General features: G+C 43.8%; 1 protein-coding gene across 6 annotated transcripts in view; it reads left to right on the forward strand.

The window, feature by feature from the left end:
* Positions 1-12,851, forward strand: part of IBA57 (iron-sulfur cluster assembly factor IBA57) — a 33,266-nt gene extending 20,415 nt beyond the window's left edge. For 2 of the 6 annotated variants that reach the window (XM_023203575.1, XM_023203577.1), the window contains one exon: positions 10,790-12,851. In XM_023203575.1, the coding sequence (XP_023059343.1) occupies positions 10,790-10,817 (28 nt within the window). In that variant the 3' untranslated portion in view covers positions 10,818-12,851. Of the gene's footprint in view, positions 1-3,372; positions 3,463-5,758; positions 5,841-7,832; positions 9,214-10,789 lie in introns of those variants that run through there. The other 4 variants (XR_002729892.1, XR_002729893.2, XR_002729894.1 and 1 more) reach the window with 4 other exon arrangements.
* The last annotated feature ends 2,813 nt before the right edge of the window (positions 12,852-15,664 follow it).

Here is a 15,664-nt window from a genome sequence, read left to right on the forward strand (position 1 = left end):
TGAATTACTCTCTTCTAGCTATTTGGAAATGTACAATCAATTATTGTAAACTACAGTCACCCTACTGCTCTCTGAAACAGTAGGTCTTATTCTGTCAAACCAAGTATTTGTACCCATTAATCAACTTATCTTATTTCTACCTCCCCACCCTCCCTGGCTTCTGGGACCCACCAGTCCTCTCCATCTCCATTAGGTCCACTGTTTCAGCTCCCATATGAAATCGAGAACGCATGAAATTGTCTTTCTGTGCCTGGCTTATTTCACTCAACATAAAGACCTCCAGTTGCAGGCCAGGCACAGTGGCTCATGCCTGTAATCCCAGCACTTTGGGAGGCTGAGTTGGGCAGATCATGAGGTCAGGAGATGGAGACCATCCTGGCTAACAGGGTGAAACCCCATCTCTACTAAATACAAAAAAATTAGCTGGGCGTGGTGGCACACGCCTGTGATCCCAGCTGCTTGGGAGGCTGAGGCAGGATGATCACTTGAACCTGGGAGGTGGAGGTTACAGTAAGCCGAGATCGTGCGACTGCAGTGGCACGATCTTGGCTCACTGTACTACTACAGCTTGGGTGACAGAGTGAGACTCTTGTCTCAAAAAAAAAAAAAGACCTCCAGTTCCATTCATGTTGCTGCCGGTGATAGGATTTCCTTCTTTTTTTATGAGTGAATAATGTAGTATACATCCACTGAGTATAAGTACCATATTTTCTTTTTGTTTGACCTGGAGGCTGACTCTGTCATCCAGGCTGGAGTGCAATGGCGCGATCTCGGCTCACTGCAACCTCCACCTCCTGGGTTCAAGTAATTCTACCTCAGCCTCCCGAGTAGCTGGGATTACAGGCACCTGTCACCATGCCCAGCTAATTTTGTATTTTTAGTAAAGGTAGGGTGTCACCATGTTGGCCCTGGTGGTCTTGAACTTCTGACCTCAGGTGATCCACCTCGGCCTCCCAAAGTGCTGGGATTATATTTTCTTTATAATGTGTATATAATACTGTGTATAAGTACCATATTTTTAGATATAAGCCATTTTCACTGCAGTGAGATGATACTTCAGTATAGTTTTGATGTGCATTTTTCTGATGATCAGTGATGTTGAATATTTTTCTGTAAACCTATTGATCATTTGTATGTCTTCTTTTGAAGAATGTCTATTTGAATCCCATTTTTAAATCAGATTACTGTATTTTTTTCCTGTTGAGTTGTTTGAGCTTCTTATATATTCTGATTATTACTCCCTTGTCTGATGGGTAGTTTGCAAATATTTTCTCCCATTCTGTGGGTTGTCTCTTCATTTTGTTTTCTTCACTGTGCAGAAGCTTTTTAGCTTCGTGTTTGCTTTTGGTTGCCTGTGCTTTTGAGATCTTACACAGGAAACATTTGCCCACACCAATGTCCTGCAGAGTTTCTCCAATGTTTTCTTCTAGCAGTTTCATAATTTCAGTTCTTACATTAAGTCTTTAATCCATTTTGAGTTGATTTTTGTATATGGTGAGAGACAGGGGTCTAGTTTCATTTTCTGCATATGGATATCCAGTTTTCCTGGATATCCAGTTTTCCTAGCACCATTTATTGAAGAGACTGTCTTTTCCCCAGTGTATGTTATTTTTTTTTTTTTTTTTTTGAGATGGAGTCTTGCTCTGTCACCCAGGCTGGAGTGTAGTGGCGCGATCTCGGCTCACTGCAAGCTCTGCCTCCTGGGTTTACGCCATTCTCCTGCTTCAGCCTCCCGAGTAGCTGGGACTACAGGCGCCCGCCACCTCACCCAGCTAGTTTTTTGTATTTTTAGTAGAGACGGGGTTTCACCGTGTTAGCCAGGATGGTCTCGATCTCCTGACCTCGTGATTCGCCCGCCTCGGCCTCCCAAAGTGCTGGGATTACAGGCTTGAGCCACCACGCCTGGCCCAGTGTATGTTCTTGACACCTTTGTCAAAGGTGAGTTGGTTGTAAGTGGTTGGATTTCTATGTGGGTTTTCTATTCTGTTTCATTGGCCTGTGTGTCTGTTTTTATGCCAGTACCATGCTGTTTTGATTACTATAACTCTGTAGTATAGTTTGAAGTCTGGTAATGTGATGCCTCCAGTTTTGTTTTTTTTCTTAGGATAGCTTTGGCTACCCTGGGTCTTTAACTGGGTGTTTTGTGGTTCCATATAAATTTTAAGATTTTTTTTCTATTTCTGTGCAGAATGTCATTGGTATTTTGATAGGGATTGCATCAAATCTGTAAATTGTTTGGGCTAGTACTGTCATTTTAACAATATTAATTCTTCCAATCCATCATCAGGGAGTATCTTCCCATTATTTGGTATCCCCTTCAGTTTCTTTCGTCAGTGTTTTATAGTTTTCCTTGTATAGATCTTTCACTTTGGTAAAATCAGTTCCTAAGTATGTTATGTTCTTTGTAGCTGTTATCATCCATGGGATTGTTTTCTTGATTTCTTTTTCAGATTGTTTGCTGTTGGCCATGCTTCATGTGGAGATAATTTTTGTATAAGGTGCAAGGTTTAGGCTGAGGTTCACTTTTTCCCTTTTGTGACTGTTTAGTTGCTCTGGCACCATTTGTTAAAAGGGCTGCCCTTCTCCACTGCATTGGAGCTGCACCTTTACAGAAAGGAATCAGTCTTGCATATTTGAGGGGGCTTTTTCTGGCCTCTATTCTGTCCCATTGATGTGTGTGTCTGTCCCTCAGTGGATGCCACACTGCCCTGTTTCTGTGGCTGTGTACGGTAGAAAGACTCACCAGCAGGTACAGCAATTCCTCCCACTTCCTTCTTTTCTTTCAAGATGATTTTAGCTGCTGGGGGTGGTGGTAGCTCACACCTGTAACCCCAGCATTTTGGGAGGCTGAGGCAGATAGATTGCTTGAGCCCAGGAGTTCAAGAGCAGCCTGGCCAACATAATGAGACTCCATCTCTACAAAAAGAATACAACAAAAACAATAAAAATTCGCCTGGCATGGTGGCAAACACCTGTAGTCCCAGCTTCTTAGGAGGCTGAGGTGGGAGAATCGCTTGAGCTTGGGAGGTCAAGGCTGCAGTGAGCCAAGATTGCGCCACTACACTCCAGCCTGGGTGACAGAGTGAGACCCTGCCTCAGGAAAAACAAACAAACAAAAAACCTAGAAACAAAAAAATAAATAGTTTTAGCAACTGCTGTGCCTGTGCCTTTCCATATAAGTTCTAGAAGTAGCTTGTCTATATCCATGAAAACCCTTGCTGGAATTGTGATAGGAATTGAATTAAGTGTGTAGATCCTTTTGGGGAGCACTGGCTTATTCTGTGAAATGGGCGATAGTCATGGCCCCTCATGGCTCCCGTGTGGCCCCAGTGGAATCCCAAGATTCATGACATGGTCTTCCTTTTCTTTTAGGCTCCGATTCTTGAAGTGCTACCAGATAGGCAGCATCCCTATGGGGTCCTTGCCAACAGAGCCCCTGTGTGACCATATTTTGGTCTTTAGGTAAGAAAAGACTGGGGCTGTGTGGCCGTGGCTGAACTGGAGTGCCACAGGGCTTCGACAACTCTCAGGACGTCCTCTGGATCCCTGTGGCCTATGTCCTGGCCACGTGCCCCAGAGTTGGTCCTCATGCCTCATGGCCCTGCTTATTATTTCTGCATTGGGAGAGCCAACCTGTGGGGCCCAGGCAGTGTGGGCATGATCACCCAGCATTCAGATCAGGGACAATAACAGGCATGGCCATGGTTCAGCAGAGGACCAATAGTTACAGCTGGGAGAATTAATTTACTGTGAGCCCTGACCTTCCTCCCCTGACCCTTCTGAGAAATCTCAGAGCAGCGTCTTCTGAACCAGCGGCTTCTCTGGTTCATTTTGCTGTGATACAACAGGATGGGCTTCCCGGGCATGAGTCCTGGACATGAGTCCCAGGCATTTGGCTGCATTTCTGAGGCTGTGGTCACCAGGGAGCAGCCACGTTCTCTTGAAGAGTCCCTGCAAGTCAGAGCCCAGCTTTGTGGTCTCAGCTCACTTGGGGTCACTTGAGGTGGCCTCTGGGTGGGGACACCCCAGTGCCCTTGAGAACGGAGCCCTCTGTGTCCAATGGTGACCATGGGGTGGCATTTAACAGAGGCGTGTCCCATGTGCCTGGCTGGAATGCAGGAAGAAGGGTTCTCAGAATTGATGAAATATGAGAAATGAATTTAAAAAATTTTTATTTTAAATATTATGGTGAAATACACACAAAAAGTACCCTTTTAAACCATGTTTAAATGTCTCATTCAGTGGTATTCAGTACATTCACGTGGTTGTGCAGCCACCACCCATCTCTAGACCTCCTTTGTCTTCCCAGGCTGAAACTGTTCCCATCAAACGCCAACTCCCCATACCCTCCTCAGCCCCTGGAACCACCATTCTCTCTTCTGCCCCGTGACTGTGACGACTCCAGGGGCCTCTTATGAGTGGAATCACATGGGATTTGTCCTTTTGTGTCTGCTGCATTTCATTCAGCATGTTGTTGTTATAGCCTGTGTCACCATCTCCTTCCTTTTCAAGTATTCCATCATGTGGATGGCCCGGATTGTGTTTATCCATTCATCTGTGGGTAAACACGTGGGTTATTTCCACCTTTGGTTACTGTGAATAGTGGTGCTGTAAACATGGGTGTGTAAATATCTCTTCAAGACCCTGCTTTCCATTCTTCTGGGCAAGGCTGGGCATGTTGGCTCACACGTGTAATCCCAATGCTTTGGGAGGCTGAGATGGGCAGACCACTTGAGGCCAGGAGTTTGAGACCAGCCCAGGCAGCATAGTAAGACCCCCATCACTACAAAAATAAAATGAAATTCCTCTGGGTATCTATCCAGAAGTGAAATGGCTGGATTATGTGGGAGTTTTGTGTGTCATTTTTTGAGGAACCTCCATCCTGTTTTTCATGATAGCTGCAGCATTTTACATTCCCAGCAACAGTGTACAAGCATTCCCGTTTCTCCACATCCTTGCCAACACTTGTTATTTTCTGCTTTTGGATGCTGGACATCCTAATGGATATGAGGTAATTTCTCTTTTATTTTATTTTATTTTATTATTATTACTCTTTTGAGCCTGGGTCTCACACTATCGCCCAGGCTGGAGTGCAACCTCTGCCTCCCAGGTTCCTGCCTCAGCCTCCCGACTATCTGGGATTACAGGCGTGCACCACCATGCATGGCTAATTTTTGTATTTTTAGTAGAGATGGGGTTTCACCATGTGGCCAGGCTGGTCTCAAACTTCTGAGCTCAAGCTCACCTGCCTCAGCCTCCCAAAGTGTTGGTATTACAGGCGTGAGCCACTGTGCCCGACCTGGTACAAGGTAATTTCTCATTGTGGTTTGATTTGCATTTCTCTAGTTATTATGTTGAGCACCTTCCCATGTACTTTTTGGTTGGTTGTGTGTTTTCTCTGAAGAAGTGTTTATTTGAGTCGTTTGCCCGTTTTGAGATCAGATTGCGTGTCATTTTGTTTATCCATTCATCTGATGCCTGGGCTGCTTCCACCTCGTGTCCATTGTGAGAAGTGCTGCTCACATCACCTGGGTGGACAGAGAGTTCATTCTGTTTTCAAGCAGTCACTGACAGTGTTGCAACTGGCCCTCCTCACAGCGTCGCAACGTACTTGAGGCCAAATCCAACCAGCCCAGGAAGGACCCCCGGGTAGGGGCCCATAGGGTGCTGGGTCTGCAGTCTTCCACTGTGGGTCAGGGCAGGGGTACTGTTCAGAAACTGTCCTTAGCGGAAGAAAATGACGCTTTTTTCCCTGCAGGCCCCAGTAAGCATTCTGCTGCAGAGAATGGAGAGCTGGCTGAGCCTGGGTGGGCTGTCCCACTGCGAGGGGATTCCAAGAGGTGAGGGTTTGCATTCCTCCTGCGGACACACAGCCTGCGGGCACACGGCCTGCGGGCACATGGCCTGTGGACACATGGCCTGCGGCCCGGGTGCCAGGTGGACGCGTCAGCAGAGGCGTCTCTTGGATTTAATGTCCCGACTGGGAATGGGTTGAGCCCCCTCTGTGTATTGGCCACACCTATTCCTTTCCTGTCGCAGGCCCTTCCAAGTCCCTTGTCCGTCTTGCTGATTTTGTAGGCGTTATCTGTGTATCCTTGTCAATTCTATGTATTGCCTGTATTTTCTGTCAGTGTGAGGCTTGTCTTTCACTTTCTTTATGGTGTCTTTTGGGACAGGAGTTTTTAATTCCAATGCAGTGAACTTTTATTTATTTTTCTAACGGTTTGTGCTTTTTGTGCCTTGCTTAAAAATTCCTTCCCCGCCCTGATTTCATGATACTAACTTTTAAGACTTCTGTAGTTATACCTTTCTATTAATGAATGAATGAATGAGAGGGTATCGCTCTGTCACCCAGGTTGGAGTGCAGTGGCGCGATTATGGCTCACTGCAGCCTTAAATTCCTGGGCTCAAGCAATTCTCCCACCTCAGCCACCCAAGTGGCTGGGACCACAGGCATTGCACCACCATGCCTGGCTAATTTTTGTAGTTTTTGTAGAGACGGGGGTTTGCCGTGTTGTCTAGGTTGGTCTTGAACTCTTGGGCACAAGCAATCTCCCTGCCTTAGCCTCCCAGAGAGCTGGGATTCTAGGTGTGAGCCACGGTGCCTGGCCTGGACCTTTCTTCTGTAGATTTTTGATCTACTTGGGGTTGGTGTCCCTGTATGGTGTGATGTGGTTTTCTGGTTGACATAACTAGCTGCCCTAACACCATTCACTGAAAGTTCATCTTTCCCCACTGATCCAGGGTGCCACTTTGTTCAGATTCCATGCGTTCACCTGTGTGAGTTTGTTTCTGGACTCCTCATTCTGCTCCACCCTGTCTACTTTTGTGCTGATACCATGATATTTTAATTACTGTACCATGAGGATTGTTCTTAGTAACTGGCATAATGCTGTCACAAGCTAAGGTCTTCTTCAAATAACATCTTGACTTATCTTTGTGAATTTTAGAGTCAGATTTTTTACAGTCTGTTTACACACATACTCATGCACACATACAATAGCATTTTGGTCAGCATTGCATTAAATGTGTAGGTCAAGTTGGGGAGAACTGACATCTTTGTGTTACTGAGTTTTCAAGTCTAAAAACAGTGCATATCTCTCTGCTTATTTATGCCTACTTTAATTCTACAAAGTTTGTATAATTTTTCTGAAGTCCTTATATATCTGTTGTTAAATGTATTTATTTAAAATAATTTTAATATGTGGCAAAAGGCATCCTTGCAAAATTACATTTATCTAATTTTTTGTTACTGATGTTTAGAAGTAAATTTGCTAAACTTTAAATGTTCTTAGTAATTATTTTCTATATAGGTAGCTTTGGGCTTTTACTTTAGACAATCATCTGATCTTAAATTAATGACAGTTTTGTTTGTTTCTGGTAATCTGTAAATGTTTAGTTTTTTTCCCATTCCTTTCTCTGATGGGTCAGGTTAAATGGGGGTGCTGGTGCCTCACTCGGCTCTTGATCTTAAAGGAAAGTTCATCATTGTTTTACCACTTGGTCTGGTGGTTGTTGACATTTCTTGGTAGGTCCTCTTTTTGAGGTTGAGAAAGTTGTTGTAACTGGAAATCCTAGTTTGCTAAGAATTTTTTTTTTTAAATCACAAATGGTTGTTGAAGTTTATCAGTTTTGGGAAGTATGAATTGAAATGATTATGTTTTTTGAGGAACTTGTCCATATCACCTGTTTTCAAATTTACTTTTACAAATTTGATACAGTTTGGATCTGTGTTCCCACTAAATCTTACATTGAAATGTAGTCCCCAGTGTTGGAGGCGGGGCCTGGTAGGAGGTGTTTGGATCATGAGGGCAAATCTCTTTAACACCTAGCTTTGATCCTCTGAACTGGAGTCCTGCATCCTTGAGACAACCCCACACTCATGATGGAGTGAGAATGACAAAGGCAAACAGTACCTCAACATCACCATGGAAACCACTGGGACCTCGGGAGTCATAAGAGGGCCCCAGGGACCCACAAGCTGCTGGGATCACACTTTGAGAACCACAGCTCTGCTGTTCTGATCAGCTCCTTTTACTTGGGCTCTGTTTAAGATTTTGTTTTAAAGTAGGATTCAGGAGCCAGGCTGAAAAGTTCAGGATGAAGGGGGATGCCTGAATCCTAGGCCTGCTGCTCAGTAAGTGTTTGAGGCTGCTCCTGTCCTCAACTCAGCTGGGACCTGTTATTTTTTAAGTGCAAATGGGATGTGTATTTGTTGAATAAAACTTAACAGTACAGAAGCACATGGAGTAAAAAGCCTGTCCATTTTCCATATTCTTGAAGGTCACCATGGTCAGCAGTCTGTGCTCACTTCCAAACGCCTCTGTGCGTGCAGACACAGATGTCTCTACTCACACACTTATATCCACACACACCACCTTCAAGTGGCCCTTTTCCCGTCTTAGCTGGGGTTGCACCCTCGATGTTCTGCAGCTTGCCTTTCCATGTTGGGTACAGTTGTCATGATGGTGAATTTTACGTGTCAGCTTCACTGGGCCACGGGGTGCCCAAACATTTGGTCATACATCATTTTGGGTGTATCTGTGAGGATGTTTCTGGAAGAAATTAGCATTTGAGTCAGTGACTGGGTAAAGCAGATTGGTTTTTCAGAGTTGGGTGGGCCTCGTCTAATCAGTTAAAAACCTGAATAGAACAGAAAGGCTGAGTAAGATGGAACTCCTCCTGCCCGAATGTTTTGAGCTGGGGCATTGATTGGTCTTTTCCTGCCTTTGGACACAAACTGAGACATTGGCTCTTCGTGGGTCTTGAGCCTGCTAACTTTTGGGCTAGAATGGTACCGTGGGCTGCCTGGGTCTTCAGCCTGCTGACTGCAGATCTTAGGGCTTCTCAGCCTCCATAGTCATGTGAGCCAGTTCCTTATAATCACTCAGTCTATCAGTCTGTCATCTATCTATCAATATCTATCAGTCATCCATCTCCATCCATGTATCCAATCTATCTAGATCCATCTATCAGTCTTCTGTACCTACCTGTCAATCATCTATTTATCATATCTATCCATCCATCCATCTCATGTATCATGTATCTTACTGGTTCATACAGAACCAGTGAGAGACACTTATATCCATCTCCTGTTGTTTCTGTTTCTCTGGAGAATCCCAACTAATACAGGTGTCATCCCTGATCAGTGCATGAGGGTCCACTGCATTTTTTTCTGTGATTGTCCCCACCTTTGACAGACCTGTCCTGTGATTCATTTGATTCTTCCCTTGGTGATTGAGTTTGTTGCCAGTTTTTTTTTTTTTTTTTTTGCCACCATCAGCTGTCTTGAATATTCTGTTTTTAAAAAACTTATTTTGTAGAGACAGAGTCTCCCCATGTTGCCCAGGGTGGTCTGGAACTCCTGGCCTTATGCAATCCTCCTGCCTCAGACTCCCAAAGTGCTGGGATTACAGGCATGAGCCACTGTGCCTGGCCTTGAATATTCTTGTATCTGTATCATAGTGCATGGGTAAGAATTTCTATAACTCACCTGTGTAGCAGACATCTTTTTTAACATTTGTTTTTGATATCTTTTGTTGGATAGTCATTTTACATTTTAATGTAATTACATTTATTTTTTTTCCTTATTTGGGATATGTGCTTTTTTGGTGTGTCTTGAAGAAATACTTTCTTGAAAATGTTCTCAATTGTATTCTAAAAGTGTTTGTTTTACTTTTTTTTTTTTAGTAGAGTTTTAAAATTTATCTCAGCTTAATTTTAAAAAATTCCATCCCCTACTCCCCCCACAGACCCTGGCAACCATCAGTCTACTTTCTGTTTTTACGGATTTACATATTCTGGATATTTCATATAAATGGAACCATACATATAGCCTTTTGTGTCTGGCTTCTTTCACTGAGCATCATGTTTTCAAGGTTCATCCATTTTGTAGCATGGATCAATAGTTCATTCCCATCTGTGGCTGACTAATATTCCATTGCATGAATATACCATATCTTGTTTATCCATTTGTCTGTTGACAGACATTTGGGTTGTTTTCATCTTTTGACTATTGTAAATCATGCTGCTGTGGACAAGCAAGCATGTATAAATTTTTGTGTGGACATATGTTTCAATTCTCTTGGGTATTTATCAAGCAGTAGAAATGATGGATTATATGGCAACTCCATGTTTAATCAGCTTGAGTTTTGTGTATGGCATTGTATTTATTTCCTAGGTCTGTTGTAATAAATAACCACAAATTGAATGACTTAAAACAATAGACTTTATTCTTCCATAGAGGTCCCAAATTAAGGTGTGGGAAGGGTCATTGTTTCTCCAGAGGTTCCAGGAGACGATCCTTCCTTGCCTCTTCTGACTCTCAGTGGCTCCAGGTGCCCCTAGGCTTGTGACCACATCCCTCCAGTCTCTGCCTCTGTCTTCACATGGCCACTCTCTTCCTATGTGTCTCTTCATTGTCTCATCTCTGTGTATGTCTGTCTCTGGGACTAAATTTCTCCTTCTCGTGAGGACACCAGTGGTTGGATTAGGGCCCACCCTGAGGACAGCATCTTAACTTGATTGCATCTGCATAGCCCCCTGTCCCATCCACAGGTTCTGGGAATGAGGAGTTCAACATACCTTTTTGGGAGGACACCAGTCAACCCATGATAAATGTGAAGTAGTACTCCAGTTTTATTTCTTTTTAGAAGAAATAAAGAACAGCTTCCTGTGTGGGTTCTTAGCACATTCGAGAGTCAGTGCTTAGAGAGTAGAGACTGTTTCTTGCTGGGACCGTTTTCTCTGCACATTTTCCTTAATGGCCCTGTTCTCTTGACTCTTCTAGATGGGCTAGCCCTGGTGCTGGCTGTTGAAGAGCTAGCAGTGGCCACATGGAAGCCCTGGACAGCTTAGTGGTGTGCCCTACAAATGACTCTGTCCAGGGCGTCCCCCAGCACAGCAGTGGGACAAGAAGACAATGACGGGATGTTGCATGAACTGACCCTCAGAACCTGGTATCCAGGAGAATGAACATGAATTGGGATCTTGAAGTTCTTCAGAAGGATCAGAGTGAGCAGTGGCCCTGAGTCACTCTGTAGCAGTCATGACAGTGAGAAGAGCCACTCTCTAACCATGATGGAATTGCAAGATTGCCAAATTAAGTCACCCAGTTAATTGTGGCTTTTAATTTTACTCTAGGAATCTGTGCTGTCCTAATCTTAGCATTTCCAGGGAGACATGGCAGCTGTTGGGGGCAGGAGGAATCACTGTGTTCCATGTGACCACCAGGTTCTACAGGCTCTAATTTTAAATTATGACAGGGAGAGAGAAGGCTGAGAACCACGCTGCTGACACTGAGACAAGGGTTCCCAGAGATTCATTTTCCTTGGACATGGCAAAAAGACTTTGCACGGCCTTTTCAAAGATTTGGCAAATACTGTAGGCCAATTTTTATATACATTTTTTGGCATTTATTTCAGTGGATGTGGAATAGATTATTAAAATTCCTGCACTTACTTTACATTAAAAAAAAATTCTTATACAGGCTTTGCTTCATGAAACGCTTTATCAAATTGTTTGGTTATTTTTTGATTTTCACCCGAGTTGATAATTGCAACTGAATTCATCTTGAACATTGAGAAAACAGTAAGGACCCATGAGAGAATTTTTAGAAGTCAACCAATAGTATCCCAGTCCTCACCAGCAGGTGGTTTAAAGCATCTTTCAGAATTCGAAATCAGTTTTAATGATGGTCACTAACATGAATCATGTTAACATAATTTTAAGCATGTTGCACTTAATGTTCTGATTGAGCATTTTTAAAGCTTCTGTTTTAATTGCTGTTTTGGTGAGAAGAAATGATTCAGGAGGTCTGTGCTTTGTTACCTGTACCCACGTGGTGCTCAAGGTTGGGTGAGGGAAAGATGAGCAGTTAAATGCACAAAGATGGGAATTCCAGATCATCAGAGTCATTTAATTTTGTTTTGGACAAGAAACGTTTACATGCTGAATCAGTCTGCCTTTTTTTTTTTTTTTTTTAAATCCCATTGTCTCATGGTATCCATTGTTTCCAATGAGAAATCAGCTGTTAATCTCAGTGGGCTGCCCTTATATGTGAGGAACTGGTTTTCTCATGTGTATGTTGGTGTGCCTAATGGTGTTCCACATTTCTTTAAGGCTCTGTTCATTTTCTTCATTCCGTTTTTTAGATTGCAGAATCTCTATCAATCTATCCTTAAGTTCTGACTCTTTTTTTCCCCTGCCAGTTAAAAACCTACCATTGAACTCCTCTATTGAGTGTTTTATTTCATACATTGTACTTTTCAACTTCAGAATTTCCATTTGGTTGTTTTTATAATTTCTGTTTCTTTATTCTGTATTTGATGAGACATCATCATTGTACCTCCCTTTGCTTCTTTAAGTGTGGTTTCCCTAAGTTCTTCAAACATATTTATAATAGCTGCTTTGAAATCTTCGCAAAGTCCAACATCTGGATCCTCTCACAGTTTATGTTGTCTGTTCTCCCTCTCTCTCCATTATAGGTCATACTTTCCTGTTCTTTACATGCCTTGTAATTTTAATTTTTTGTTGAAAACTGGATATTTTAGGCAATATATTGTATCAACTCTGGATTCTGATTCAATTCCTCCCTCTCTTGGATTTCTTTTTCAATTGTTTGCTTATGTATTTGTTTAGTGACTTGGCTATTTACCCTGCAGTGTGACACTCCTCAGAAGGTGTGGTCTTTAGCATGCACAAAGTCACCCTGGGATGACAGTGATTTTAGGATCTCTCTCTCTCTCTCTCTCTCTCTCTGTCTCTGTCTCTCATTTATTAGACTGGGTCTCACTCTGCTGGCCAGGCTGGAGTACAGTGGTGTGATCATGGCTCAATGTAGCCCCCACCTCCCAGGCTCAAATGATCCTCCTACCTCAACCTCCTAGGTAGCTGGGATTACAGGTGTGAGCCACCATGCCCAAGTGGTCCTTAAAACAATTTTTTTTTTTTTATAGAGATGGGGTCTCATGATGTTGCCCAGCTGGTCTTGAACTGCTGGCTTCAAGCAGTCTTCCCAGCTCAGCCTCCAAACTGTTGGAATTACAGGCATGAGCCACTCTTCCCAGCCAGGAGAGCTCTCTTTGACCGTCTCTTTCCCTAGTCCCTCTGTTAAACTGTCTTATTTAATGCCGCCCACAGCTGTTAATATTGGCTGATTAATCTACTGTTTTGAGTAATGCCCTGGGAACATAAATTCCTCTATTGTCTTTTGGTCAGGGGGTCATTTTTGTTTTGTTTTTCTTTTTAATTTATTTGTATTGATACATAACTGGGTATTTATCCAAAGGAAAGGAAGTTAGTATATCAAAGGGCTTCCTGCACCCCCATGTTTATTGCAGCAGTATTCATAATAGCCAAAATGTGGAACCAACCTAAGTGTCTACCAGTGCCTGAATGGATAGAGAAAATGTGGCATATATACACAACGGAATGTAATTCAGCCATCAAAAAGAATGAAATCATGTCATTTGCAGTAACATGGATGGAACTGGAGGTTATTATGTTGAGCAAATAAACCAGGCATGGGGGTCATTTTGACTTGGTCTTTGAGGTTTGTTCTGACCCAGGACATTCTTCTTAGCTGTATCCTGCTGAAGTTCCTCTGGTGAGCTAGCTGGCCTGAGGTTGAGCTTGTTGGTCTTAGGTAAGAGGAACAGTTGTTTTCAAGAGCACCCTTAGGGTTGAACTTCTTTTCCCATGTGCTATTTCAAATAGTCAGTTCCTATGGGGAGTGCTTTAGAACTTTCTGTTCTTACGAACTTCTTTTCCCCTTTGGCAAATCTTGGAGTCAGTTTTCTGGGCAGTGGCAGCCTGTGGTCTTCGTGGTTTGCATCAAAGACCAGATATACATGTCCTATGATTCCACAGACCCTGAACTGTTCCAGTAACCCAGCTATGGAGTATCTGACTGGGAGCTCTGTGACTAAGGCTTGGTGGTATGCAGAGTCGGTTTCTGGTAAGATTCTGCAACTATTTTTCTAAAGACACACATGTACCTGTTTGAGTGGGAGCCAGGCATGGCTGACTTCCCCACAAAAGGGATAGGGCTGGGTGTCACTAAAGGCCAGGCCCTCTGCTCATGAGGCTCTCACACCATCTTAGGAGTGAAGCTGACAGGTATCTCAGACTTGGCCTTCTCCGGCACAGGTAGGATTTAAAAATGAGGCACAGACTCTTCCTATGCATGTGTGACATGCTAGAGATATGGCCTTTAAGACCACATTCAGGGCTGGGTGTGGTGGCTCATGCCTGTAATCCCAGCACTTTGGGAGGCTGTGAGGCAGGTGGATCATGAGGTCAGGAGTTTGAGACCAGCCTGGCCAATATGGTGAAACCCCGTCTCTACTAAAAATACAAAAATTAGCCATGTGTGGTAGCACACACCTGTAGTCCCAGATACTTGGGAGGCTGAGGCAGAAGAATCGCTTGAACCTGGGAGGTGAAGTTTGTAGTGAGCCTAGATCTCACCACTGCACTCCAGCCTGGGTGACAAAGCAAGACTCTGTCTCAAAAACAAAACAAAACAAAACACATTCAGAAACCTTCAAGGAGATTAAAAGAGGCATAAATACTTCAAAGCCAAGGTAATTACTGACCCTGTCTACTGAGGCAACATACAGTGGCATTGTGAAGAAATGTGCTCACTGCAGCAGAAAGCCACTTCCTTACAGAGTCCTGTCCTGGGGGATGGGTTTCCCCGCGCTCCCGCACTTGGGTCTCTCCCCAGATCTGCTCTTTTCATTCATGATGCAAACTCTGCAGGGTTCTGACCACAGGCTCGCCTTTGCAAAGACAACATGATTTTCCTTCTAAAGCTCAGCCAGAGCTACCCCCATGCTTCAGAGGAACTGGTCCCAGCCTTGTGATCGGTGGGCATGGAGTTCTGGCATGCTGAACCCTTGCCGTGTTGTGATTGGTTGTCTCTGGCTAGCTCTTCACTTTTCCCCCATTCTTCTTGTTGTGTTAAAATACAGAGAACACAACATTTACCATTTTGACCATTTTAAGTGTCCAGTTCAGTGGTATTAAGTGCATTTATGTGGTTGTGCAACCATCACCATCACCCATCTCCAGAGCTTCTTCATGTTCCAAACCTGACAATCTGTCCCCATGACGCACCAATCCTCATACCCCCACCCAAGCCCTGGAACCCCCATTTTACCCTCTGTCTCCATGGGCATGAATCCTCTGGGGACCTCACAGGAGTGCAATCAGTCTTTGTCTTTCTGCGCCTGGCTTATTCACTCAGCATAATGTCCTCAAGAACTATCTCTATTGTAGATCTTACAAATGTCCTGCTTTTAAAAGCTGAATTAAAAATATACTAAAGGCCCGGTGCAGTGGCTCTCACCTGTAATCCCAGCACTTTGGGAGGCTGAGGTGGGTGGATGACCTGAGGTCGGGAGTTCAAGACCAGCCTGACCAACGTGGTGAAACCCTATCTCTACTAAAAATACAAAATTAGCTGGGTGTGGTGGCGCATGCCTATAATTCCAACTACTTGGGAGGCTGAGGCAGGAGAATCGCTTGAACCTGGGAGGCGGAGGTTGCAGTGAGCTGAGATCGCACCATTGCACTCCAGCCTGGACAACAAGAGTAAAACTCTGTCTCAATAGATAGATAGATAGATAGATAGATAGATAGATAGATAGATAGATAGATA

Source organism: Piliocolobus tephrosceles, chromosome 1 (genome assembly GCF_002776525.5).
Source record: "Piliocolobus tephrosceles isolate RC106 chromosome 1, ASM277652v3, whole genome shotgun sequence".
Classification (NCBI taxonomy): domain Eukaryota; kingdom Metazoa; phylum Chordata; class Mammalia; order Primates; family Cercopithecidae; genus Piliocolobus; species Piliocolobus tephrosceles.